Raw genomic sequence first — 24,913 nt, 5'->3', positions numbered from 1 at the left:
TTAACAGTGCTTATGATCCTGCTCTGTTGGTGAGGCGACTCTTCCCACAGGTGTGGATGTCGGTGGTGGCCTCCTAAAGCCCTCTGTGGACAGACAGATTTGCCGGGGCTGTGCCTGTGCTCTGCCAAAGTGGGTTTCCAGAACCCAGAGGAGTGTGATAGAGGCCAGTGAGGACGTGGCCTGGGGTGCCACTGGTGGGAGCCCTTCATGGGCCTCAGGAGAACTTGGCTTCCCCCTCGCGTAGCCGCCGGGGGACACGGTGGCTGAGAAGGTGCTCTGGGGAAGTGGAGGAACCTTGGCCGAGGCCTCCCAGAGCCGGGCACACTTTGCCTCCTGTCTCCCGCTCTCAGGCCGGGCTCCAGGCCCTGGCAGCCTCTTTGGGGCTCGAGGCCCAGTTGGGGACCAGGCCGGGTTGGCAGCACAGCTCGAGCCGCCTCCGTGCCACAGCGACTCTCTCTGCCCTGCAGACGTGCACACGGAAGCGGTGCAGGCGGCGCTGGCCAAGTACAAGGAGCGGAAGATGCCCATGCCCTCCAAGCGGCGCTCGGTGCTCGCCCACTCCTCCGTGGACACCTACACACCGCCAGGTACCGAACCGGCTTCCCGGGGGCGGGAGTGCGTGTGCGCGTGCACTGTGGGTGTGTCGCACATACATGAGGGTGCGTGTGTGTGAGCATGTGAGTGTCTCCCCGAGGACCACTAGAGGGGTAGGCCGGGTGGGTACGTGCACACGGATGAGCATGTTTGTGCGGGTGCCTAGAAGGGCGTTCATGTGTGCACATGCGTGCAGTGTGTCCCTGTGTGTCTGTGTGTATGAATACACACGCCGTGTTTGTGGACACGTGTGTGCATAGGCATGAAGGTGAGGCGAGCCACATATCTTGTGCATGTGTGGGCACACGTGTGTGCACGGGCACACGAGCAGGCCCCCAAGCTGCCTTCCTTTTCTGATGGGCATGGCGTGGCATGGCGTGGCGGGCCCCCCGTGGCCCCCCGAGGCTTTTTCTGCCTTCCTGCGGCCCTGCCTGCGGTCTGAAGCCGCTTCGCTTCCCTCCTCTTGAGGAATCGCCTCTGAGCTCTTCTCCCCGCCATCAGGGCTGGGCAGAGGCAGGAGCCGGGAGCACATCGCGTGGGAATTGGCTCAGTTCATTGCTGGGTTCTCTCTGACGAGCTGAGGCTCTGTGGGCAGCTGCTGGGTCTGGGGACAAGACTGTACCAGGGCATTGCTGCTGCGGGCAGCCTCCTGCTCTGCCCAGCCCTAATGGATGGGCAGAGACAGAACCTGCTGCTTAGCTGCTGCCTTTCCTCCTATGGTCCATGCGTGAGGGGCTTCCTGTGCACCGCGGGGGGGACCCAAGAGCATCAGAAATGTTTCCCACCCGTGGAGCTGGTGCCCCTTAAGGAGGGGGCTTTTCAAGGTCTTCGTCCCTCCTGCCCGAGCCCTGATTGCGCCCTTCCTGTCAGAGTTCTCTGGAAAGTTCTGGAGGAGCCTAGACTCCTGGGGCTCCCTTGCTCAGCCTTTTGGTTTCTGTTGTTTTGCTTAGATGTCTCCCCTGGACAGGCGGCCTGAGGGGGCCCCCCTTGTCCGTGCAGGAGGACTTGAGCCACTTCAGAGCTAGTTTCCAGCAGGATCAGACCCAAAGGGTCCAGTTTTGCCCATGGCATCCCTGATAGCACCAGAGTTCCAGTCACAGAGCCGGTGCCCCGAGGGCAGGCCTAGAGGGGACAATGGGCTTTTCTGTGAGGCCTGACCTGGAGAGCGGGCAGCCAGGCCCTTGCACCCTAAAGGACGACTGGTCGCCTGAGACAGGTGGGCCGGCTTCTAGCCTGAGATGGCTTTAGTGCTCGCCTGTGCTGGCCTGGGGCTGGCTACCCGCATGACGAGCCTGCTATCACGGTTATTTCCACCACAGACACCTCCTCAGCCTCCGAAGATGAGGGCTCGCTTCGGCAGCAAGGGCGACTCCCTTCGGCTCCGTTCCCAAGCCATTGCGGCGTAGAACCCTGGCTTCATCGGGCCATTCAGGGCTCCTCCACCTCATCTTCCAACTCATCCACTTCATCCCACCCGGGAGGGAAACCTGCCGCTGCTTCCAATACGGCTCCCGTTGCCTCCGCTGCCGCCACAGCGCTTGCAGATCTCATGGCCCGCGCTCAGCTAGGTCAGTACGACAACCTCCTCTGGACACCCGCCACACCAGGGCGCCCCAGGGACAGAGCAGGTGCCCTCATTCCCCTGAGCCTCATCTGGGCCTGCCGCTCTAGCCCATGCTCACAGGGCCCGGTAGTCTGGAGCTTTCTCCTCCCTGGCACCTTGGCATTTGGCACCAACTCTAGCTCAGGAGGAAGGGATGGGGCCTTGGAGACATTTGATGCTCCTGGCACCTTGCGAGTGCCAGCCCCTTCCCCCTAAATCTATTTAGTATCTGAAATGAAGAACGCTCCCTGCCAGCGGGTCTCGGCCTGTCCCACCCGTGCTCCCTGATCCCCTCTCTCCCCGCTGCTTTTGGAGCTGGGGGCTGAAGGAGTGGCCAGGAACGATGGGCCAGGCAGGGCCGAGTTGAAGTTGGCTGTGGACGCGGGACGTTTGCCTGGGGAGCACTTCCGCTCTCAAGGGCAGAAACCCTCCACGAGAAGGCAAAGTTAGATGGAAACTTGACCCTCCAAAATGAACCATTGATTCCTGACTGTTAGTCTGATGCAGGAATCGAAAGTGTGGAGAGATGTTGAGACCGACTTGGACCCAAACGGTCTGGCCCGTCTCCTTTGTGAGTTTTCCTGGCCTGCCCCCGGGTCTCCCCGTGCCTCTGTTCTCCATCCCAGCCTTTCTTTTGCCCCTGGGACTGTTGGAGAGCCGACGCCACCCCCTGCCCATTGAGGGAGGGAGGGAGGAAGCGGCCTTCCGCAGCCTGTGTCTGGGTGTCCCCAGGTGGTCATTGCATTTCTCCCGTGCTGTCTCCATGTCCATCGTGGTCATCCTGCTCATGGTTCTCCTGCTTCTACTTCCTTCTCTCACCAGTGCTTTGCCACGGTTCTCTGCATTCCTTCCGGTTGTTGTCTCATGGCTCAGCGGTGTTCCCATTTGTCCGTGTACCCATTGTTTGTTTAGCCATTTCCTAGATGCCCCTCTGTGGGCACCCACAAAAGTGCTGCAGTGAAGATTCAGGAGGGCATTGGCAGCATTATGGACCCTGCCTCAGGGCCACCTTGATGCCTGGGAATAACTGGGGTCCTTTTTCCTTAGAATTGAAGGCATTTAGGGTCCTTAGAGGTAGCTGTCTCAGCGGACCCCTTTCTGTGAATGATGAGAACACCGAGGCCCAAGGAGACACAGATCCCCCGGCAAGTTAGTGAGGACGAACCCAGCAGTGACTCGAATCTTGTTCCCCAGACGGTGGCCTTTTGGCTTCTCCCGCCTGCCCCTTTGAATCAGGGTGCCAAGGACTTAGCAGGCGCCTGTTAGGGCCTCGCTCACAGCCCCTGATGAGGCCGTGTTTCATGGACAGTCTGGCTAATCCGCTGGAGCAGTCCGCTGGGAGGCAGCGGCCCTCTCTGCTTGTGGTTTTGCTCAGTGACCATTCTTGGAGCTAAAGCACTTTTCTGTTCCTCAGAACTCTCCAGCTGATTCCCGCTGGACAGACCTCCTTTGCTTCCCACGGGAAGAACCATTGCCAGCCCCGGGGAATGTTGGGGAGGCTCATTGTTGGGCTTCCCTGCCAGAGAGCAGGGGGTGGGCATCCCCCAACCTCAGGTAGCCAGCTTGATCCAGACGGCCGTGTGGCCTCGATCCCAGCAGGAGTGGGGGCCGCCTTCGCCCAGGGAGCTTGGAGGGGATCCTGTTTGTACGTCTGACTTAGAGCAGCCTCAGGGCTCCGACATCTTCCTTCCTCCCTCCTCTGGGGAGAGTGGAGACGGGCCCAGTGGGTCGTGCGAGAGCTGTCCCGCAGCCAGTGACCAGGCCCCGTGTCCCTGCCTCTCCTGGGGCAGCCTTTCCAGCTCAGACCGCCTCTGCCTTACAAGGAAGGAGTCTTTTGTGTGATGGAAAATTCATGGGGTTTCCAAACGGGTCCCAGAATTCCTGGAGGATCTCTGAGGAGGAAGAGGTTAGACGGGTCGTCCTCACTCATTCTTTGGCTGAGCCTGGGACTCCGATGGGCACTGCCCCCCTTGGCTTGGGTGCTGAGCTTGCTGCAGAGACAGGGCACTGGGGGGCCTCATGTCCCCTGGGCCTGGGCAGCAGCCTGTCTGAGCTGAGGGGCCTCCCTTCCCAGCAGCCACAGAGGAAGGATGAAGTGGGGGGAGGGTTGTAAGAATGAAAATTCTGAGACTGGCCTGAAATTAATAAAGTTGATTAGAATCCCTCAAATAGGTAAACCATCAGAAATGGGTAGAAGGACAAGAATAAATCAGTCTAACCTCGCTAGCACGTGGGGGCCTCCAGCAGCAGCGTCTGGCCCGTCACCAGAGCCAGCGAGCCAGCCCTTCCTCCATCGTCCCTTTGGTCGTCCCTCTCCCTTCCGGGCCAGATTCGGTCCAGATCAAGCGCGTAGGCCTCGGCCCCAGGGGCTTCCCTCACACGCTCCTGGCTTCCGGCTCGGGCGCTTGGCACGAGGTCGAGGGGGAGGCGCCCCTTTGCCCGGCTGGCCAGACTCTAGTGGCCGCAGGAGTTAGCGTCGAGCCCCCTTCTCTTGCTCGCCATTTTTCTACCAAGTCATTTCTCCCCTTACCGGAGCTTTGAAATGGGTGTCGTCTGTTCGTTCAAGCCAGCAAACATGCATTCAGCCCCTTCTGGGTTGGGGCTCTCTTCCAGGGGGATCCCACAGAGCCGGCGCCCTCCTAGGAGGGAAGGAGCGCCTCCACATAATGGGATCAGGGGGCTGCTTCCGGGCCATTTGAGGAGGGAGAAGAAGGGAGGCGCCTGGAGGAGGGGGCCAGGGGCCAGTCAGAACGGGTTGCCCTGGGGAGGGGAAAGGGCCACAGCCTGGGACCGGCGGCTGGCTTAGGGGCTAGCCATCTGCAGAGGGGGGCATGGTGCGCCTGGGGAGGGTCCTGGGTGCCAGGCTTGGGGGTTGAGGTCTCTCAGAGGCAGGTGCCCGCATCACAGACTGGAGGGAGGAAGCTCAGAGGCCTCGGCTTTGCCCGGTGCTTCACCAAGAACCCCCACATCCGGGACACCCTTTGTGTCCAACAGGTGGACGGCGAGCCTCTGCTCGCAGCCCCGCTGGCTGGGGACCTTCTCCTTCTGGGGCAGCCTCTCTCCCTCGAGGGCCCTCGGCCTGCTGGGAAGCTCTTCCTTACATCCCCCTCCAGGGGCATCTTCCTTAGGAGAAGAGTCAGCGGCTGGTGGAGGGAGAGGCTAGAGATGAGGAGGGAGGCTGGGAGAGCGGGCGGAGGCCAGGCTGACCACTTGCAGGATCCTGGACCTAGAGCTGGACGGGCCTCGAGAGGCCGCCGAGCCCAGGGAGCAGCAGCAGTGCTTTGTCCCAGGGCCGGCCTCCGGATCCTTGTCTCCGCGTTCTTGCTGTAACGCTGGCGCTTGGGGGACGAGGGGGAGGCCCGGCCAGCCTGGCAGCGTCCGGCGACGTGTACCGACCCTCTGCCTTGGGCAGCAGTTCTGACTTCGTCGGCCCGATCCAGAGTCTTTGCCACACAAATCAACGTGCCGCTGGTGTCTGTCTGCCACCACTTCCAGGGAGCCCGAGAGCTCGTGGTCTGGGAAAAGCACCTTCGGGTGGGAACCGGCGGGACCCTGAGCTCAGTCCCCGGCAGCGCTTTGGAGGGACCCTGGCAGGGGGAGCCCAGCCCCGCCCTTGGTCCTGACGGCTCATCGGGGCTGCCCTGCACCCTGCGGCCAAGGGCCGGCTTCGGGGCCGTCTCCTGGCCGCTCCCCATGGCCCTGGGCGCCCCTGCTGCTTGTCTGTCTTCTCATCCGCCATTCCATCCCCTCGGGGTCAGGCTCCATGCCCGTGCCATGCTTGGAGGGCCGGGAGCAGCGGAGCGTCGGCCGCAGCCGCTCTGTGGGTCGGAGTTTTAACCCGAGCTGTCCGGCTCCCTGAGGAGCCTGGAGGAAGGCCTCCCCGCCCCAGTAAGCGGGCCGCAGGCAGTGGCTGCTCCCCAAGAGTTCTTGGGGCCTCCCTGGGGGTCAGTGTGCCTCGTCGTCCTGGCCTCAGACCTTGCCTCGCCACTCGAGCGCCGGCAGGGAGAGCTGGTGTGTCCAGGCTTCCGCCCTCGCCCGCTCCTGGCGTCGATGCCCCCCTCGGATTCCGGACGCACAGAAGCGAGGGTAGGGGGCTGGCGAGCTCAGGCGGCCGCCCCATCCGCCCGTCCCTCCCTTCGGCTCCCTCTTCCTCCATCATCCCCGCCACGTGTTTGGGTCATCGAGCCTCGCAGAGCCCAGGAGCGGCCTCGGCCTGGACGGTGACACGGGGGGCCGCATTTCTTTTTTCTTTCTCTTCCCCTTACAGAGAGCCATCCTGCCCCTCCCGACGTGACCACCGGCCTTGTGGAGCAGCCCCGCCACGAGCGCCCCCAGGTCGCCTCCGTGAGAGGGGTCCCTCGCGGCTATAGCAGCAGCATCCTGGAAACGGCCGATGGTAATTGTCCCTGGCTGTCCGGCTTGAGCCAAGGACGGACTTGGAGCCGTGGCTCGGCCAGTGGCTCGCAGAGGGCGCGGGGAGCGGGGGAAGGGATTTGTGGCAGGCTGGTCCGCTCTCGTGAACGGGCCCCTCCGTGAGTCTTCCGCACCCCGGAGAGCACCTCTGGCGGAAAGACCTGCTCGTGTCCGCCCGTGGGCGCCCCGGCCGTGGCCTCGCTCCCCCGTCCTCGTTCCTGGTTTATAGAGCTGGTGGTCCCCGGCCTGAGCCAGGCTTCTTCGGCCGTCCTGGGGTCAGGCGTGGCTGGCCCTCGTAGGTCCGTGGGCAAAGCCTGGTTACGGCAGGCTGAATCTGTCCGGCGGGATGACCAGGATCCCTTTCCCTGGCAATTCTGGTTCTGGTTGGGGCCCGAACCTGGGCTGGCACGCTCGACTCCCCGCTTCTGGGCTCCCCAGAGCTTTTGGCGCTCCCGGGCTGGATGCCCGCCTGATGTAGGATGGCAAATCTAGACGACGGCATCCTCCGCGGGGTCGGGTCCTCCCCTTCCCGGGAGGCAGGGGGCCGAGCGGTGCGTGGAGGGCTAACGGGGGCCCCCTCCTTCGGCTGACACCTTCTGCTTCTCGATTTCGATAGGCGTCCCGGTGAATAGCAGAGTGTCTTCGAAAATCCAGCAGCTTCTAAATACCCTCAAGAGACCCAAGCGGCCCCCCTTGAAGGAGTTCTTTGTGGACGACTTCGAAGAACTGTTAGAAGGTGACGGCGGCTGCCCTGTGTCTGGCCCTCTTCCCAGGGGGTTCCTCCACGATACAGGCACAGCTGTGGGTGTCCCCCCGGGCGCGTGGATGTCCGAGCGTCTGGTTTGGCCGGTGGGCTGATGGGTGACTTGGGCAGGGCCCCCCCGCTCAGAGGGCTGAGGAGGTCACGGCCTCCAAATCTAGAAAAGGCTGAGATTTAGGAGGGGAAAATGGAACCACCACGGAACTCGAGAAGGGTCTGGTGGACATTTCTGTGGAGCTCGCTTAAACGTCCTTGGAGACGGGCCTGTCCACGAGGGTCCGGCTCGCTCGCCCAGGCGGCTTTCCCACCACGAAGCTCCCTGACCCGTAGCTCTCAAAGCTGCCCATTTCCTCCTGCCCCTTTGGGGAGATTTGGCTTTTCCCACCGAGAACTGACCCTTGGAGGTGGCCGTCAAGTTGGGTGAGCCCTTTGGGTGCTGCCCCTGAGCCGGGGGCTCTCCTCGGGGGTCCGAGCCAGCCGGTCCCCTGCCAGCCTGCTAGGACCAGGCTCCGTTGGCTCCGTGCCGCAGCCCTGGGGGGTTTGCTGGGCGCCCCCGGCCGGGCCCTGTTTTCTGCCGAGGGGTGGGCTCGCTTCTTCCCCGCACCGTGGGAGCAGCCTCGCTGACGCAGCTGGCCCTTGTCTTTGCAGTCCACCAGCCGGACCCCAACCAGCCCAAGCCGGAGGGAAGTCAGATGATGGTGCTCCAAGGGGAGCCTTTAGGCGTGGGCTCCAACTGGCCCCCGTCTCTGCTGGCGGCCCTGCAGCGCTGGGGCACCACCCAGCCCAAAGCCCCTTGTCTCACGGCCCTGGACACCACCGGCAAGGCCGTCTACACCTTGACCTACGGTGAGTTCGGGCCCGAGGCTTCAGGGGTTTCTCCAGGGCTCTCTCTGCCCTCAGACCTGCTTGGTTAGTGGCCGGCTCGGGGCAGGAGCCCCCTCTGTCCCCTCTTCTGTCTCTGTGGCTTGGAAGGCTCGAGAGAAATGGCCGTCGTTCCCCCCGCCATAGTGGGGGTCCTCAGGCCCTCCTAGCCCCCTCCCTCGGCCTTCATGTGCCTGGTGCCAAGCCGAATCGGCACAGGCTTCAGCGGTCATTTGAATGGTGCTGGCTTAGTCCGGGCAATCCGATGGAGGAAGAAGAGGGGCTGGAGGGGTCGGCCCCACTGAGAAGAGGCCCCGAGGCCTGTCGCCGAGCCGCTGAGGGTGCCTCCTGGGTGCCAGGCCCTGGGCTACAGGCTTCCCAAAGAGGCTCCCATTTTACAGAGGAGGAAAATTGGGCTTCCAGAGTCACGGAGCTGCCAGGAGTCCGAGGGCAGATTGGAACTGGAGTCTTCCCAACGCCAGGCCCGGCGCTCCGTGCGTGGCTGCCCTCCCTCTGCCCACGCCCTCCATGGTGGGCTCCGTGCGCCTCCGTGCCAGGCATTAGGGCGAAGGAGTGACCGATGGTTTGTCAGCGCTTCCCGCGTGCCCAGAGAGAGCGGCGAGAGAGCTGCAGCTTCCGGGGAGCTCCCGCTCTTTCCTAGAGTCTTTGGGGTTCTTCACTCCATCTGAGCTCCCCTCTGCTCCTCCCCAGCCCCCCACATCGAGAAAGCAGAAGCACAAAAGTGCGTCCGGCCACCCGGCTTCCGGGTGCAGCCAGCCTGCCTTGGGCGCCTCCGGCCCCTCCGCTCTGGGCAGCTGCAGGGGGTTGTGAGGGCGTCCTCGTGGCGTGCAGCCTTGGACTGATGGACAGGCGCCCCTCAGCACCCCGCTCTTGGCCACCAGCGGCATCATTAGGCAGGCGGGCCCTTCGGGGGGCCACAGATCTCCTCTTCCTCCCTTTCACAGCCCCCTCGGGGGGTCTCGGCAAGGATGCTGGAGGGGCTGCCCATGCCCTGCTCCGACTCACTTGACAGAGGAGGAAACCGAGGCCAACAGGGTCAAGTGACTTGTCTGAAGTCACCCAGTGAGGAAGCGTCTGAGGCTGGATGTGGGGGAGGGTGGGGGGCTCTAACCACTGTGCCGCCTCGCTGCCCCATTCTCAGGCCTCTGGATGTCCTTTCTAGTGGGGGAGTGGCAGCTGGGCATCGGGTGGGAAGATGCCTCGGGGTGCGTGGCTGTGGGCGTGGGGGGCGCCAAGGTGGACGGGCCGGCTCTTTTGGAGCGTCATTTCCACTGGTGAGCCCCACGTGCATGCGTGCACGTGCGTGTGTGCGTGTGTGCGCGTGTGCATGTGTGTGTATGTGCGCGTGTGTTCCCCTCCAAGTCCCTTCCTTTGGGCTGCCACGAGGGGAAGGCTGCAGCTGTGGGTGGCCCCAGAGAGGGTCCAGGCAAAGGCTGGACGTGGTCAGAGCATAACTGGGAGTGTTGGACGCGACGCTCGCCGTCGCTGTCGTGGCAGGGCCTTTCTGGGTTGGTCTCCTTGACCGGCCCCTGCAGCCTCCATGACCCTGGCCCCTGTGGCCCCTCTGACCCCGGCCCCTGCGGCCCCTCTGACCCCGGCCCCTGCGGCGTGCGGCCCCTCTGACCGGCCCTTGCAGCCCCCCTTACCGGCCCCTGCGGCCCCCCTGACCCCGGCCCCTGCGGCCCCTCTTACTGGCCCCTGTGGCCCCTCTGATCCCGGCCCCTGCGGCCCCTCTGACTGGCCCCTGCAGCGCCCATGACCCTGGCCCCTGCGGCGTGTGGCCCCTCTGACCGGCCCCTGCAGCCCCCCTGACCCAGCCGGTGTCCCGTCGTGTCCCCAGGCAAACTTTGGAGCCGCAGCGTGAAGCTGGCCTACACCCTCCTGCACAAGCTCCCCAGTAAAAGCGAGCCCCTGCTGAAGCCGGGAGACCGGGTGAGTGGCACGCAAGCCCCGGCCCCCCGCCTTGACCCGGCCTCCCTGGTTCCCCCTCACCAAGCCTCGGACCCTTCCGTTCTCCTCTGTGAGCCCCTGATGCGGCGTTTGTTAGAAACGTTGGTGCTGCGATCCTCGGGGCTTAGGGACGAAGGCAGCAAAGGAGCCTCGGCCCAGCCTGTCCGTCCGCCCGTCTGCCCGTCTGTCCTCTCAGGGCAGCAGGGCTAGCCGGCTCGGCTTGGCGCACCGCCGACAGGGCAGACTCTCCTCGGAGCTAAGCCCAGCCTTTGTTTTTGCCCTCGAGCCAGAGAAGTTGGGGCAGCGGCGCCCCAGGGGATGGAGGCCGGGAGACAGCCTCCTGGGCAGTACTTGGGGCGCCTCTCAGCTGTCCTCCTTTTTCTCTCTCAGGTGGCGCTCGTGTTCCCTAACAGTGATCCTGTGATGTTCATGGTGGCCTTCTATGGGTGCCTCCTGGCAGAGCTCATCCCCGTGCCCATAGAGGTGCCACTAACGAGGAAGGTAACGCGGCTCTCCTCTGGCCTCCTTCCCTGCCACCTCGGGCCTGGTCCCGGGAGCTTACCAAAGGGCCCATCCTGTGCCCTCCGGGGTGCTGGCCATCACAGGAAACCTGGCCCTCCAGGGGCACAGATCGCAGCCCTTCCCCTCTCAGAGACTCCGGTCTGGTCCTCCCCAAAGCCTCTCCGTAGGCCTGAGAGGCAGAGCCGTCCGTCCCCTGGGCACCAGCCGTCTGTCCTTCCTCGGAGTTCTCTCCCCATCTGATCTGGCCCGCTTCCACAGAGCCCCCCAGCCACCCTTGTCCCAGGGCTTTCCAGGCCTTGTCCGAAGGCCTGACGTTCTATGTCCGGCCAGTGCCAGCTGCCAGGGATCCTGAGGCGAGAGTGGGCCGAGGCCCGATGTCACCGGATCCCCGGCCAGCTCCAGGTTGGGCCCAGTAGCCGCCTCTCCCCCGCCTTGGGGCTTCCTTGTTGGTATGGGAGGTTTGGGGGGGCCTGGCTTGGAAGCCCACTCGGCCCCCCTCTACTCTTGGCCTCTCCCCCCCGCCCCGTGTTCCCACCTTGTGTTCAGGGGTGGACGCAGCCATCTGTGCGCTCCCTCCCACACTGGTTCTGGGCTTCCCTTTGCCGCTTGCCCCTTCCAGTGTCCCCCAGGGGAGGCAGGCCTCTCTCCAGGCCCTTCCGCCATCTTCCCTGTGCCCTCTTCCCCCTGCTGCCTTCCCTGCTGGGGGATGGGCTGCCCACCCTGTCTGCGCCTTCTCCCGGCCTTCTCTTCCCTGCTTCTCTCCCTCGGGCGCCTTTTGAAGACCCCCTTCTCCCCTAGCTGGTACGAGTGGGGTGCAGGGGAGCAGGGCGGGGAGGGAGGCACCCTCCCCTCTTAGGGCTCCTTTTTAGGGGTATTTCAGACCCCCGTCCAGTAGATGTGGGGTGTGTGTGTGGCCCTGTTTGGGCCTCCTCCCCCTCTGTTGGAAGTCCTTTCAGGGCCACCCTGGGCCGAGGCTGGGCTGGAGGTCTGTCTCTTTGGCCTTTGGGAAGAGCAGCTTTTAGGGACTCCTATTGTTTTTGGAGCAGCCCCTGGGCCTCGGCTGATGCTCGGCTCCGGGCCTCTGGGGGAGCCCCTCCTTGGGGAGACGCCTCTGGTTCTAGGGGCCCGGGGAGGGGTCGCTGAAGGTTTCTGGAAGCGCTGCCGGGCTCTCGGAGGGCCCTGTGTGCGGGAGCCATTCCTGAGCAGCTTTCCGGGGCCTGCTGGCTCACGGCCGCTTTTGTTCTCCTCCTTTTCTCCTGCCTCATGGAGGCGTTGCCTTCGCCGTGGGCCCAGGGTTTGGCTCCCTCCCAGCCCGGTTTTGGATGCTCCTTTCTGTTAGTTCTCGGCCCAGGCTCTGCTCCGTGCTGCCCTTGGGGTGGCTCCTGCTCGGTCCCTCGGCCGCATTGCCAGGTGTCCGTCCGAGCCCCCCCAAGCCGCTCTGTGCTGTCGGCCTATCCTGGCCCCCAGCTCGTCCTTGGGGAAGCCCTGGGTTCTTGCTGCCTTCTGGGTGAATGCTGGGCTGGCAGAGGTCACTGTAGTTCTCCTGGGCTCTCGTGGCCATTGTCCAGCTTTGGGGAACGAGGGCCGTGGTGGCCGGCCTGCCTTTAGCACGAATGCAGCCTTCCTCTTCACTTCTTCTTCCACGCGGGTTTAGCTTTTTACAGCCGTTTACTCATATGATCCCCTCCTCTGTAGGAGCTTGATTTTATAAAGGGGGAAACCGAGGCAGAAAGAAGGGAAAGGATTCACCCAGCTAATCCCTAAGACAGGATTGGAATGGCCTTCCCTTAGCCCGTAGCCCAAGGTCTGGAGCCTCTGTTGGCCGGGCACCCACAGGGGAGGCTTGTGCTCCAGCTCTCACAAGTAGTGGCAACCATTGCCATTGGGGAGGGGTGTGAGGGGGAAGAGGGGAGCTCCCTGTTCTTCCCTCCCGGCAGCAGCGTCCAGCGAGCCCTTCCCTTTGTCCTCAGTGTCCAGAGGCCGGCCAGGGCCCCACTGTCTCTTAGGAGCCTTCTCCTGCCTTGTTTTCTCATTGTGGTCCTTCTTCTGTTTTGTTCAGGGCCCCTCGGTGCTCCCCCGTTATTCAGAGGGCAGAGAGGGTTCCCCGGGCCCCAAATCGAGGTCCCCCTCATTCCGTGGCCCAGTCTGAGAGCCCCGAGCTCAGGAGGCGTCTCTGCGAGCCCTGGCCAGCCGTCCTCCCCGGCAAGCTCACCGACTCGTGTGTTTTGCAGGATGCCGGGAGCCAACAGATCGGCTTTCTCCTGGGCAGCTGCGGGGTGACGCTGGCTCTGACCACGGACGCTTGCCAGAAGGGGCTGCCCAAGGCTCCCACGGGAGAAGTGGCCACGTTCAAAGGCACGCGAAGCGCTTTCACGGTCGGCCGGGCTCTGGGGGCCGGGCTCAGGCTGCCCGGCTCCGCTTCGGAAGCCAAGAAGCGGCCGAGGCCTTGGAGACTCGGGCCAGAGGGCTCGTCGCCTCCCTCGAGCCCCCCGTGGTTTGGGTGTCCTCGGGGTGGGCGCCTCCTGTCGGTGCGCCTGGGTTCCATCGGCCCTTTCTGCTTCTCCCCAAGGCTGGCCTCGCCTCGTCTGGTTCGTGATAGACGGGAAGCACCTGGGAAAGCCGTCCAGGGACTGGCAGCCGCCCGTGCGGGACGCCAGCGCCGAAACCGCCTACATCGAGGTGAGGCCGTTTGCCGTCGGCTCGGGGGGACGAGGGGGGCGCCGGGAGCTCGCCGCCGGCCGCGCTTCTCCTTCCCGGACGTCAAGGCCCTTCGGAACGCGGCGGCTTCTCGGTGCCCGCCCGGTCCGTGCGTGTTTGTGCTTGGCGTGGAGCCCGCCAGGCCCTCCCAATGGGGCAGCTCGTCACAGCAGCGGCCCGGCCCGGCCGGCACGAGACACGGCCGGCGGCCCGGCTTTTCCCTCCGCTTCTCGCCCCAGAGCATGACGCGGCGTCCCCGGCGTGTTCTTTTGCAGTACAAGACAAGCAAAGAAGACAGCACCGTGGGCATCACCGTGTCTCACGCGTCCGTGCTGGCCCAGTGTCGGGCGCTGACCCAGGCGTGCAGCTACGCCGAAGGTGAGTCGTGCGGCGGCGGCGCCGGGCTCGGGGGGGCCTCGCGGCCCAGAATCCCGCCCGTTTCTAGACTCCCTCCGGGCTGCCCCGTTCGGGCCAGAAAGGCGTCCCGAGCTGCCGTGGGGGCGATCCTTGCTGGTACTGAGCCTCCCGTCAGGCCGAGCCCACACGGCCCGCAGACTGCAGGTGGGGGACCCCAGAGGTGACGTCCCCGAAGCCTCGTCTGCGGTCAGCCGAGCGTCCCCGGCTCCTGAAGTGAGCCCCGTGCCAGGCGTGGCGCCCTCGCGAGCCCGCCCCAAGCTTGTGGGCACTGCCTAGACCCCGCCGGTCCAGTGGGGCCCCGGCCTGCCTCCCGAGTTTGGGACACCCCATCCCCTTCTTCCCTTCGTACGGTGCCCGGCATCGAGAGCGAGTCCTGGCTCTCCCCCCGTAAGTGGCCGCCGTGCCCGGGTGCCGGGGAAGGTTCGTCCCGCGGCTCCTGCGTGCTGTCACGGCCTGCAGCCCCGGGGCCGCCCCGGCCCGATTCGGTCCTCTGGCCGTCAGTCGGGGCTCCCGGCTGTGTCAGGGATGAAAACGGGCCTCGTCCCAGTTCCTGGTCACGTTGCTGGGCAAAGCAGGGCCCCGTCCACAAGCTGTGTGCCCGGCGTGGGGCTGGGTGCGGCGAGCGCAGGAAAGGCAAAGGGCAGCTCCTGGCCCGGAAGGGCGCACCGATGGGGAGACGGGCCGGACAAAGAGGGGGCCACCATCCCGGAGGAAAGGCACGGCCTGCGGGCCGAAGAGGGCCTTCCAGAGGCGGCGGCCAGCTTCCCTTTACCTGGGGGGACCCCGGGCTCGGCTCTGAAAGCTGGCGCGTGTGGCGGCGGGAACAGTGGGGTGTGCGACGGGGTGCCCGCCCTGCGCTGTCCCCTCACGGGGCCGAGCTTCCCGACGGACGTTTAAATCTCCCTCACTGCGGAGAGAAAGCTTGCCGGGGGGGCGGCAGAAAAGCTCGCCGTCGGGGGGCCGCCGCGAATGCTCTGAGGGAGAGCCGAGGGTCCTCCGAGGGGCAGCCCAGCCGGCCCGAGGCCGTGGCCGGTGCCTCGGAGCCACTTGGGTGGCTGTCAAGCCGGCGAGAGCACCATGAGGGAGCAGGGCACAGGCTTGTCCAGCGTTGGCACGGCACTGGGGCCCGGACAGAGAAGCTTCAGTCTAAAAGGAGGAGATGCAGAGGGGGACCCCACCTCCACACCATGCCCCTGAAGCTTGGGGTCACACCTCCAAGGCCTGGTGGCCCGAGAGCTAGACGAGCAGCTCGCCAAGCTCCTTAGGTAGCCGCCGGGGCCTGGGGTTCAGAAGACCCCAATTCAGCTCTTGCTTGAGAAGCCTGGGCCCCTGGGCCAGTCCTGACCCCCTGCCTCCCTGTTTCCTCATCTGCATCGTGGGACGAGGAGCGTCTCTCCCGAGGTGGTCGTGAGGACCAGAAGAGATGGCGGTCCAGCGTGGGGCGCAGTGCCGGGCCCTAGAACGCGGCAGACGCGCCGGCAGTCGTCCCGACAGATCCAGGATCGGAGGTGGCCTCCGTGTCCCCCAGAGGCTCCCCTGGCCCGGGGCCCGCTCTCACGGGCTGGGGGGAGGCCTGAGGGTCTCTGCACAGGCCTGGCTCAGAGGCGGAGGGAGGGGCGCTCCCCGGGGCCTCGACAGCGGACGGCGTCTCACGACGGCTCTTCCTTGAGACCGTGGGCCTCCCTTTGGGGACTTCCGCGCAGACTGTTTGCCCGGACGTCGGTGGAGCCCCAGACGAGGCCTTTCTTCTTCTCGGTGAACGTGGCCGAGCCAGGACTCCTGCCTTGGGCCAGCTCTCCCAGGAGGACGGAAGCTCCTCGGGCCGGGGACGGTCTCGAGGTTTTGTCTCTCTTCCCGGGGCCCAACGCCGTCTGGCCCGAAGTTGGAGCTTCATGAATGGCCGTTGACCAAGTTGGCTTCGGTGCCCCAACTTTTGTGCTTAGAATACAGAAGGGTGCCGAGGGCGAGGGAGCCGGCCCATGAGAGGGGCTGGGTGTTCGGCCCATCAGAAGTCGGGGGGCCTGTCCCAGAGAGGGGGGCTGGGGAACAGCAGGCTCAGGGCAGACGTCAGGGGGCCCGCGAGCTCGACGTTGGGCCGACCGCCCTGTTCCGGGGGCGCCTGTCTGCGCTCGCCCCTTCCCGGTTCCGGGGAGTTACTTCTCTCGATGCTGTTTGCTTTCAGCGGAGACTCTAACCAACGTCTTGGACTTCAAAAGGGACGCTGGCCTGTGGCACGGGGTCCTAACGGTGAGTGTTGCCTTCGGTCCGAGTTCTGGAACGGAGGCTGACCCATACTTGACTCGCACCCCGGCCCTTCTGTCGTGCTCGGGAGGGAGGGGCCGGAGAGACCCGCTTGACGTCCTCGTGTGCTGGGCGCTGGGAGGCTGCTTCTCGGGGTCTTGTACGGCGGCTGACGGGGCCCCCAAATAAATCAACGCTTTGGGTTTTCAGAGCGTCATGAACCGAATGCACGTTGTCAGTATTCCTTACGCCCTCATGAAAGTGAACCCCCTTTCGTGGATTCAGAAAGTGTGCTCCTACAAAGGTAATTGCACCCCTTTGGGGTTCGTCCCTTCAGACCACCTTAAAAATAACCCGAGCGAGGGATCGCCATCTTCTCACGGAGCCCAGCGGCGGCCGGCCCGCTCTCTCCATGGCCCCGGAGCCGGGGGTGCCGGGAGCTCTGCTCACGCACACTCACGCGTGTCTGCTGACCCTCTCTCTTGTCCGTGGCAGCCCGGGTGGCGCTGGTGAAATCCCGAGACATGCACTGGTCTCTCCTGGCCCAGCGAGATCAGAGGGACGTGAGCCTGAGCTCTCTGCGGATGCTGATCGTGGCCGACGGAGCCAATCCGTGTAAGTAGAGGCCGGCGACGGGCTTCCTTGTGGGGCTCCTCCCGGAAGCTTCCACAGCGAGCCTGCAGAGCCCGAGGCGCGCCGCTGAGCGTGAGCAGCCTGAAGCGGCCGTCCTTTGGTCTGTCCTTCTGTCTTATCATCGTTAGTGTGGCACTTCTGGCTCCTCATCTCCTTGGCACGTCCCAGAGGCTGAATCTGGTGCTTGTCCCTGCTTAGCTCTTTCACACAATCTAGGAAGAAAAGAGGCTCTTTTGGGTCTGGTGCAAAGAATGGAGTCAGCGAGTCATCAGACACTTAGGAAGTGCCTTCTGTGTGCCAGGCACTGTGCTAGTAGCTGGGGCTACAGAGAAAGGCAGAAGAGGGGCCTTGCTTTTGGGGAGTTCTCTGGCTAAGGGGGAGACAGTGTGCAAATAGCTGGGGACAAACACACTATAACATGCACAAGTTAGACAGGAAATAGTTGACCCATTTATTCTTTAGAATTAAGTTATTTAGTTTTCAGTAAATTTTAGTCTGTTTTCCATGCCTTTTTATGAAATGTGATTCTTATTGCTTTATTTCTGCTTTTTTTTCTGCAATTAGTTGTGAGGTTTTAGGCCCCAACACATAATCAGTTTTTGAATAGGTGCCGTCTGCTGCTCAGAAAAAGGTATATTCCTTTCTATTCCCATGTCCTGTCTAACTTGTCTAAAATTCTGTTCACTTCCTTTGCTTCTTTCTCCTTTATTTATGGGTTAGATTTATCTAGTTCTGAGCGGGGAAAGTTGAAGGTTCCCCCCAAACACTTTCACTATCTGTTTCCTCCTTATAGTCATTTAGCTTCTCCTTTAAAAATGTGGAGGCCAAACATTTGGTAAGCGTGTTTAGTATTGACATGCCTTCTTTTGCCAGGATGTACTTTCCTTCTTATCTCTTTTAATTAGATTTATTTTTGCTCTGGCTTTGCACGAGATCACGGTTGCTCCCCCTGCTTTCTTTACTTAAGACGAAGCACAGTCGATTCTGCTCCAGCCCCTTCCCTTTCCTCTTCAGACATGTTTCCCGTCGTTGGCACATGGAAGATTCTGGCATTGGTCCATGCTGCTACTTGCTTCCTTTTTATGGGTGAGGTCAACCCATTCACATTGGCAGTTATGAGAATTAGCTGGGTTTTCCCCTCCATCCTGCTTTTACCCTGTTTCTTCTCTCTTTTTTTCCTTTCCTCGACCTTCCTGACAAGTGGTACAAACAGGAGACACTAGAATTGAGAGGGGATGGAGAAGGCTTCCTGTAGAAGGTGAGCCTTTAGGTAGGATTTGAAGCCAGGGAGGCCGGGAGGTGGAGGAGGGAGAGCTCTCGGGGCATGGAGGACAGCCAGAGAGAACACCAGAGAGCCGAGAGATGGAGGGTCTTGGTGGCACAGCTGGGTGTAAGTTGGGAGAAGACTGCAAAGAGAGGAACTGGGTTCGGAAGGACCGTGAGGCCAGCAGAGAACTGTGATTCGGAGGCCATGGGGAGCCCCTGGAGTTGATTGTGCAAGGGGATGGCCTGGTTGGGCCTGTGCTTTGGGAACATCACTTTGGTGGCTGAATGGAGGATCAGGAGGAGTGGGAGAGACTAGAAGCAGGCGACACTGCAGCAGCCCCAAGTGCGAGGTGATGCGGGTCCGTACTAGGAGAGCGGGGGGCAGAGGCAGGCAGGACGTGGAATTCACTCGAGATGCTGCAGGGATAGATTTTTTTTTAACTCTCACCTTCTGGTTTAGTGGATTCTAAAACAGAAGAGCGACAAGGGCCAGGCAAGCATGGCCAAGCGCCTCGCCCTGGATCACACAGCCAGGAGGTGGCTGAGGCCAGACTGGAACCCAGGACCTCCCGTCTCCAGGCCTGGTGCTCTATCCACTGCTGCCTCGCTGCCCCTGGGTGGGTGACGTTGAGAGCCATGGCACCGTATTGGATTGGAGGTGGCAGGGAGGTCAGGGTGACTCCTGGGACGGTTTAGGATCACGAGGCCTGTTTCGGATGTGTGTCTGCTGGACATCCACTCCGAGATGCCCAACAGCCTGCCTTAGTACCGGCTGGAGAGATTGGCCCCAGGGGTGTTCGCGTGTGCCTCGGCGTGAATGTCGAACGAGTCACGTGGCTCTTGTCGAGGAGCCTGACCTCGGGGGAAGGCCTGGACTGAGGCCTTGTCTTGTCTCCACGTCTTAGTCCGGGCATCCTCGTCGGTCAGACAAGAAAGCTGCACTCGGTCACTGAAGCTGAGAGGAGGAAGGAAAGGGCAGTCCCAGCTGTGTTTGCCCAAGACGAGAAAAAAGCCTTCCTGGAAGGCAGGAAACGGGGCACCCATTCCCCAAGGGAGAGTCGGCGTGAGCAAAAGGCCAGCCGGATTCAGGGGATTAGGAGCAGACGGGCCTTCAGAGAGGCCATGTGGAGCTGGACTAGTGAGAGCCTTCAGGGCTCTCGTGAAGGGTGACTTGGCTAAAGAGACGCCGCAAAATGTCTTTGGACTGCCAGTCAGGGAGGGATGGAGAGAAGGCAGAGAAGGAGGGAAGGAGAGAAGGAAGGAGGGAAGGCTGAGAGGGAGGGAAGGAGAGAAGGAAGGAGGGAAGGCTGAGAGAGAGGGATGGAGAGAAGGAAGGAGGGAAGGCAGAGAAGGAGGGAAGGCAGAGAAGGAGGGAAGGAGAGAAGGAAGGAGGGAAGGCAGAGAGGGAGGGAAGGAGAGAAGGAAGGAGGGAAGGCAGAGAGGGAGGGGCAGAGGGCTACTGAAGAAAGGAGTAATGGCTATGTCATTACTTGGGTTTGGGGGTGAGTGGGGAAGGAGTCAAAGGGAAAGGGGACAGTGGAGCTGTTTGAAGGGAATGACGAGTTTCGCTTTAGAGCCTTTGATTTGGGGATGATGGTAGACCCTCAGGGAGGGAGTATGCTTCGGGGGAGGCCAGGGCTTGAGGACAGAGCCGGAGCCCAGAGGTTCAGCGGTGGGCCTCACCCAACCAGGGAACTGAGACCCTCCCCCTTGAAGAAGTGTCGGAGCGGGAGGGTGTAGACAAATGGAGAAGGGATCGAGGTCCCCCAGCACTGGCGAAAGTTCCAGATAGTGCATTGACAGACTGGGGAAGAGTCCCAGGGATGGTGCTGGAGGTGCTGGCAGGCTCTTGGGGCCCACTCTGACCCACTTCAGTGGCCGAAGAGGCCGGAGATATTTAAGTTGGATAAAAGAGGCCTTAGGAGAAATGGCAGTTGTCCTCCAGCAGTCCTTGGAGCCGTCTCCCTGCACCGGCCACTCCTGACTCGATGCTGTCCCCCACTTTGGAGTCTGTCAGCCCCTCGTCGTACATTGTCCAGCCAGACCTCAGCCTTGGGTCACTCCCACCTTCTCTGCTCGCCTGCTGCCAATGAAGATGGGGAACGGCGCCTCTGTTCTGCCGGGGCCCCCTACCGATTGGTGCTAGTAACCCCCCGGGACGTGTCTGTAGGCAGCCAGTGCGCTCTCCCTCCCTTACGTGCTCCTGGCCCGTCCACTGCAGCGCTCCCCACCCTCCCGTGGCCTCCACGCTCGGCTGGGGCCACTGACCACGAGCTCTTCTTGTCTGTCCCCCCTTCCTCATGTCCTGCGCGCTGCCGTCATTAGGGTAGCTCAGACGGATCCTTTCTGGTTTCCAGCTTGAAACCGGTCAAGGCTTGTACTTGCCCCAAACACAGAAAAGCGTCCTAACGCGAGGCCCCCCGTGAGGCCTGGTGAGCGTCACCGGGCCAAGGAAGCCGTCCAGGCCTGTGGCCGGGCCTCGCCCGAGAAGTCCCCGAGTTACTGGAGGAGCCCTGGGCCAAGCCCCGGCTGGGATGCTGCCTGCCCCGTCCTTGGCACAGAGGAGCGACCCTAAGCCCTGGCCCCTCCGGGAGCCCTTAGCCTGGGATTTCCTGGCCCTTCCTCGGGGAGCGCCAGAGAGGTTTTGTACTTTGGGCCGCCCCCCCTGAACTGCCTGGACTTCGGGGTTCCAAGCTTGCCCTGGAGGGGCCCCGAGCGAGCTCTGCCTCAGCGCTTTGGCTGCAGCCCGGCAGCTTTCCGGCGTGACGTCCACAACAGGGAAGGCCGGGAGCTTAGAGGGAAAGCTCCGAGTTCCATTGGGGCCATCCGCTGGACGTGTCTGCAGGCGTTGAGAGGCGAGCCTGCCGGTCAGCAGCGTCGAGATGGTCAGGAAGTCCTCAGGAGCCGAGGAGACGCCGAGCGAAGCAGGAGAGAAGCGAGGAGGGCCGGCACGAGAATCGGCCTCTCTGAGGGCCGAGGACCCCAGAAGAGACTGGCCGGAGACGTAGGAGGACAACTAGCCTCGGTCCCGTCGGGGAAGCCGAGAGCAGGGAGGCTCGTCCGAAGGCCCAGACGGCCGGCAGGGCCCCTCTGTGAGCGTGGCCAGCGTCCAGAGCTGGAGGCGCGTGCTTTGTCCTGCAGCCGGTGAAGACCAGCATCGGGCCTCGGGCTCTCCCGCCAGCCCCGGCCATCTGAGCCATCCCAAGGAGGACGAAGCCGTACCGAATAGCCTCCGTCGGGAGGGATCGCCCGGGCCACTGGCCGTCCTTCCCCACGCCGCGGGGCGTCCCGTAAATGCGGAGTGAGGACCGCCCGCGTGTCTCCAGAGAACGCCTCGGCCCCGGGCCTCCACGGCTCGGGGGGTCGGGAGGGCCGATGGCCTGCTGGGGCCCCCCCTTGGGTCACTCTCGGTCTTGTTCTTTCTTCCCCCTCAGGGTCAGTATCTTCCTGTGACGCCTTCCTCAATGTCTTTCAGTCCAGAGGTTTGAGACCCGAGGTTATCTGCCCCTGTGCCAGCTCCTCCGAGGCCCTCACCGTCGCCATCCGCAGGTAACTTTGTGGAAGGCCTCCCTGCCCGCCAGGGTGCCCCCGACGCCCTGGGCAGGGTGGAAAGGGCCGAGGACAGGACGGAGGGGAATGGGAGGAGCTGAGGGTCAGCTTGGGAGCAGGGGCTTTGGGCCCCCCTCGGCCCCCTGTAACAGCAGGGACGCTCCTGGAGGCCGGGCCTGTGGTCAGCGGGGCAGGGCCTTGAGCCGTTTGAACGCCGCCTTGGGGGGTCTCCTGGCCTTCACACAGAAGGCAGGTGGTTCCTTGGAGGACGTTGGAGACTCAGCGGACATCCGCCCCCGCCAGTAGGTCTCTGTGGCGTGGGGCTCGGCCGCTGCCCTCGATCGGGGGCGCTCGCCCAGGCTGGCACCGTGGCAGCCTTCCTCCACCGCGGGTCAGGAGTCCACTTGTGCCCGAGACTCTTCCCCTGGGACCCAGCTGGGCCTCCATCTCTAGAGCCTGGAATCGACTCTGGCCCGGGAGATTGGAGAGCGTCCCTCTGCTCACCCCCTGCCAGTGCCTGCTGGCCCAGCGGCCGGCGCCCCACCCTCCGCTGGGCCGGGGGATGGACGGGGCCTGCGCTCAGGACGGGAGGAAGCCTGCGGCCGGGCCTCTTCGCCGGTTTTCCCCTCGGCTGGGCCCCTGCTGCGTGGCGGCTCTCTAGACCGCTGTAGCCCAAAGCGGGGGGCGTTGGGGGGTTCTGACCCGGGGGAGGAGTGAACTCGGACCTTGAGCTCGGAAGGCCAGGGCATGCCTGGAGGTGAGTGGCGAGGCGCGTGCCTGAGGCTGAGGAAGGGTCGCCATCTCTCTCTCTGTGTCTGACAAAAGGGCTTTTCTGTCCGGCCAGGACCGGCCCGACGAGCAGAGGGACGTGGTGGGACGCCCACCCTCGGGCTCCTCTTTGGCAGGGCCGGAGATTTCCCAGCCTCGCCGTCCGGCCCTGCTTCCTTCTGCCTCTGTCCAGGGCCGGAGGAGAGCCCGCCTTTGCCTTTGTCTTTCAGGCCCCCCGATGCGGGCGGCCCTCCCCCAGGCAAAGCCGTGCTGTCCATGAGCAGCCTCAGCTACGGCGTGATCCGAGTGGACACGGAAGAAAAGCTGTCCGTCCTGACGGTCCAGGACGTCGGCCAGGTCATGCCCGGAGGTGAGTGGGGGCCTTCCTCGCAGGGAGAAGGCAGGTGGGGGGCGGCGTGGGCCGCTCGTCTCTCCTGAAGAGCTTTCCTTGGTTTGGCACAGAATCTGGCCTCGGACCTCCCTAGTTTGGGTTTCAGAAAGCCTCCTCCGGCCGACAGACGCCCGGTCCAGAGCCCCCCCTCGTGGGCACGGCGGCTGCCTGAGCAGCCCCGGGGTCCCCCTCCCAGAGCCCCCCAGAGTCTCCCGGCCGTGCCGCTGCGGGTGGGGGTGCTGCCGACTCTCGGGCTTCTCTGTGGGGCCCTCATCACCTGCTCCTGGAGAAAGGAGGCGCAGTTCCTTGGAGGGGCGCCTCCCAGAGTCTTCCTTTCATCTGGGTGCCGCCACGTCCCCCCGTTTGTGGCCTGCACATGTTCCCTGGGAGAGGGCGAGCTTTGCTGCCAGAGGCCTCGCTGCGCTGGGACAGTCCCCCGGCCAGAGGCTCCCGCAGGCCTCGGCCCTTCCCCTGTGGGCAGGGAGGGGCTGAACCCTGCCCGTGGGCAGCTTGTGCCCGGGCCCCCTCTTTCTGCCCGTCTCCATCCCTGTGGGCCGGCTGGCGAGCCCCCGCGGGTCTAAGCCGGAGGGCCTGGGGCCGCAGGCGGCTCCACCACGGTCCCTGCCGCCCCCCAGCCTTTGGGCCCCTCAGACGACTGATGGCTGAAGCGCTTCTCCCTCGCCCTCGGAGCGGGTGGCCGCCTTCGGCCACGCTCAGAAGGGACGTGCCGACGCGGAGTCAGCGCAGAGAGCCAAGCTCTCCTCTTCGGCCTGAGCCGGGGCGAGCCGGGCCCGAGCTTGGGGAGCCCGGCCTTGGCCCCCGTTAGATGTGGGAGGAGCCGTCTTTGGGGCCCCGAGCCTCCCCGTGAGCCGTCCTCTCCCCGCTGCGGGCATGCCCTGGGCCGTCGAATCGCAGCGTGCGGGGCTCCCGGAGGAGCTGGACGGGGCCCCTCGGGGGCAGGGCCTGGTGCTGCCGGGTCCGGGGAGGGGGAGGCGCCCTGCTCGGCAGCCCCCCGTCGTGACTCGGCCTCTCCATTTTTCAGCCAACGTGTGTGTGGTGAAGGTGGAAGGCACCCCCTACCTCTGCCGCACGGACGAAGTCGGGGAAGTGTGCGTCCATTCGGGGGCGACCGGCACGGCCTACTACGGCCTGGTCGGAATCACCAAGAACGTGTTTGAGGTGGGCCCAGAGGCCCTGCTGGCCGCTCACGCTTCCCGGGGAGGGGGGGTGGGGGCAGGGGCCGGCTGGCGGCCTCTCCTTCTCCAGACTCGGGACCCCAGAGGCCTGGCGGATGTGGCCTGGTGGATGTGGCCAGGCTCTGCCATTCCCATGCGGGTGGCCAGTGGGCCGAGGCAGCGAGAGGGATCCCTCTCCCCTGCCCCCTCCCCCTGCCCCCTCCTCCCTCCCCCCTTTCCCCTTCCCCCCTTTCACCTCCTCCCCTCTCCTCCCCCTCTCCCCTCTGCCCTCCCCCTTCTCCCCTCCCCCTCTCCCCTCTGGCCTCAGAAGCTGGGGAGCCTCCCATTTGGCTGTAAAGAAGGAGGCTGGCAGACTCCGGCCCTTCCGTCCCTTCCTTCCTCCCTCCGGGGTGAGCCTTCCCCGTCCTCCCAGAGCCGCCTCCCGAGCTTCGTCTTGGAGAAGATGCCGTCTGTGTGTGCAGAGCTTCCCCGCCGGCACGTGGATGGAGAGCCGGGCCTAGAGGCTGGCGGGGTGACCCTGGACAAGTCACCTGTCCCCCAGGACCCGGCCCTGAGCGCTCTCCCGCCTTGGAACCGAGACGGCGGGGAAGGTCGCGTCCGGCGGGCGGGCGCTCGTCCCCGTGTGTGCTTGGAGCACCGCCACGGCTCGGGCTCCACAAGGCCCGTTTTTAGCCACTCTCCAGCCTTAGACCCACAGGAAGGAGAGCCACTGCGGGCCGGTCACAGGCTCATCCCGGGGGAGAAGGAGGCCTGGGAAAGGCCTGGAGGAAGCGGCTCGGCCCCCTTCGTCTTCCCCTCTAGTCTCGGCCCAGTGTCGGCCCGGCAGGACCAGCCGAGGCTCTCCGGAGCGCCCGGGCCGACCCGCTCTTCTCTGCTCTGCTCTTCTCTCCACCAGACGATCCCGGTCACGGCAGGAGGCGCGCCCATCTCGGAGCAGCCCTTCACGAGGACGGGATTGCTGGGCTTCATCGGGCCAGTAAGTGCCCCCGGCCCGGCCCTCGGTGCGTGCCCACCTCCAAGGCTTTGCTCCC

The 24,913-nt window shown here is 64.1% G+C and overlaps 1 protein-coding gene across 1 annotated transcript in view; it reads left to right on the top strand.

Moving 5' to 3' along the window:
- The window catches only part of DIP2A (disco interacting protein 2 homolog A), a 53,638-nt gene that overhangs the window by 8,169 nt on the left and 20,556 nt on the right, over window positions 1-24,913 (top strand). Inside the window, exons 4-20 of the mRNA XM_044675700.1 lie at window positions 468-587; window positions 1,914-2,162; window positions 6,465-6,593; window positions 7,227-7,346; window positions 8,019-8,216; window positions 10,093-10,184; window positions 10,593-10,703; window positions 12,956-13,079; window positions 13,294-13,403; window positions 13,697-13,799; window positions 16,021-16,085; window positions 16,290-16,383; window positions 16,575-16,694; window positions 21,413-21,527; window positions 22,526-22,665; window positions 23,729-23,865; window positions 24,778-24,858. Coding sequence (XP_044531635.1) covers window positions 468-587; window positions 1,914-2,162; window positions 6,465-6,593; window positions 7,227-7,346; window positions 8,019-8,216; window positions 10,093-10,184; window positions 10,593-10,703; window positions 12,956-13,079; window positions 13,294-13,403; window positions 13,697-13,799; window positions 16,021-16,085; window positions 16,290-16,383; window positions 16,575-16,694; window positions 21,413-21,527; window positions 22,526-22,665; window positions 23,729-23,865; window positions 24,778-24,858 — 2,108 coding nt within the window. The remainder of the gene's footprint in view (window positions 1-467; window positions 588-1,913; window positions 2,163-6,464; window positions 6,594-7,226; window positions 7,347-8,018; window positions 8,217-10,092; window positions 10,185-10,592; window positions 10,704-12,955; window positions 13,080-13,293; window positions 13,404-13,696; window positions 13,800-16,020; window positions 16,086-16,289; window positions 16,384-16,574; window positions 16,695-21,412; window positions 21,528-22,525; window positions 22,666-23,728; window positions 23,866-24,777; window positions 24,859-24,913) is intronic.

This window comes from Gracilinanus agilis, chromosome 4 (genome assembly GCF_016433145.1).
Source record: "Gracilinanus agilis isolate LMUSP501 chromosome 4, AgileGrace, whole genome shotgun sequence".
NCBI classification, from domain to species: domain Eukaryota; kingdom Metazoa; phylum Chordata; class Mammalia; order Didelphimorphia; family Didelphidae; genus Gracilinanus; species Gracilinanus agilis.
This window is presented reverse-complemented; position numbering and strand designations above follow the sequence as displayed.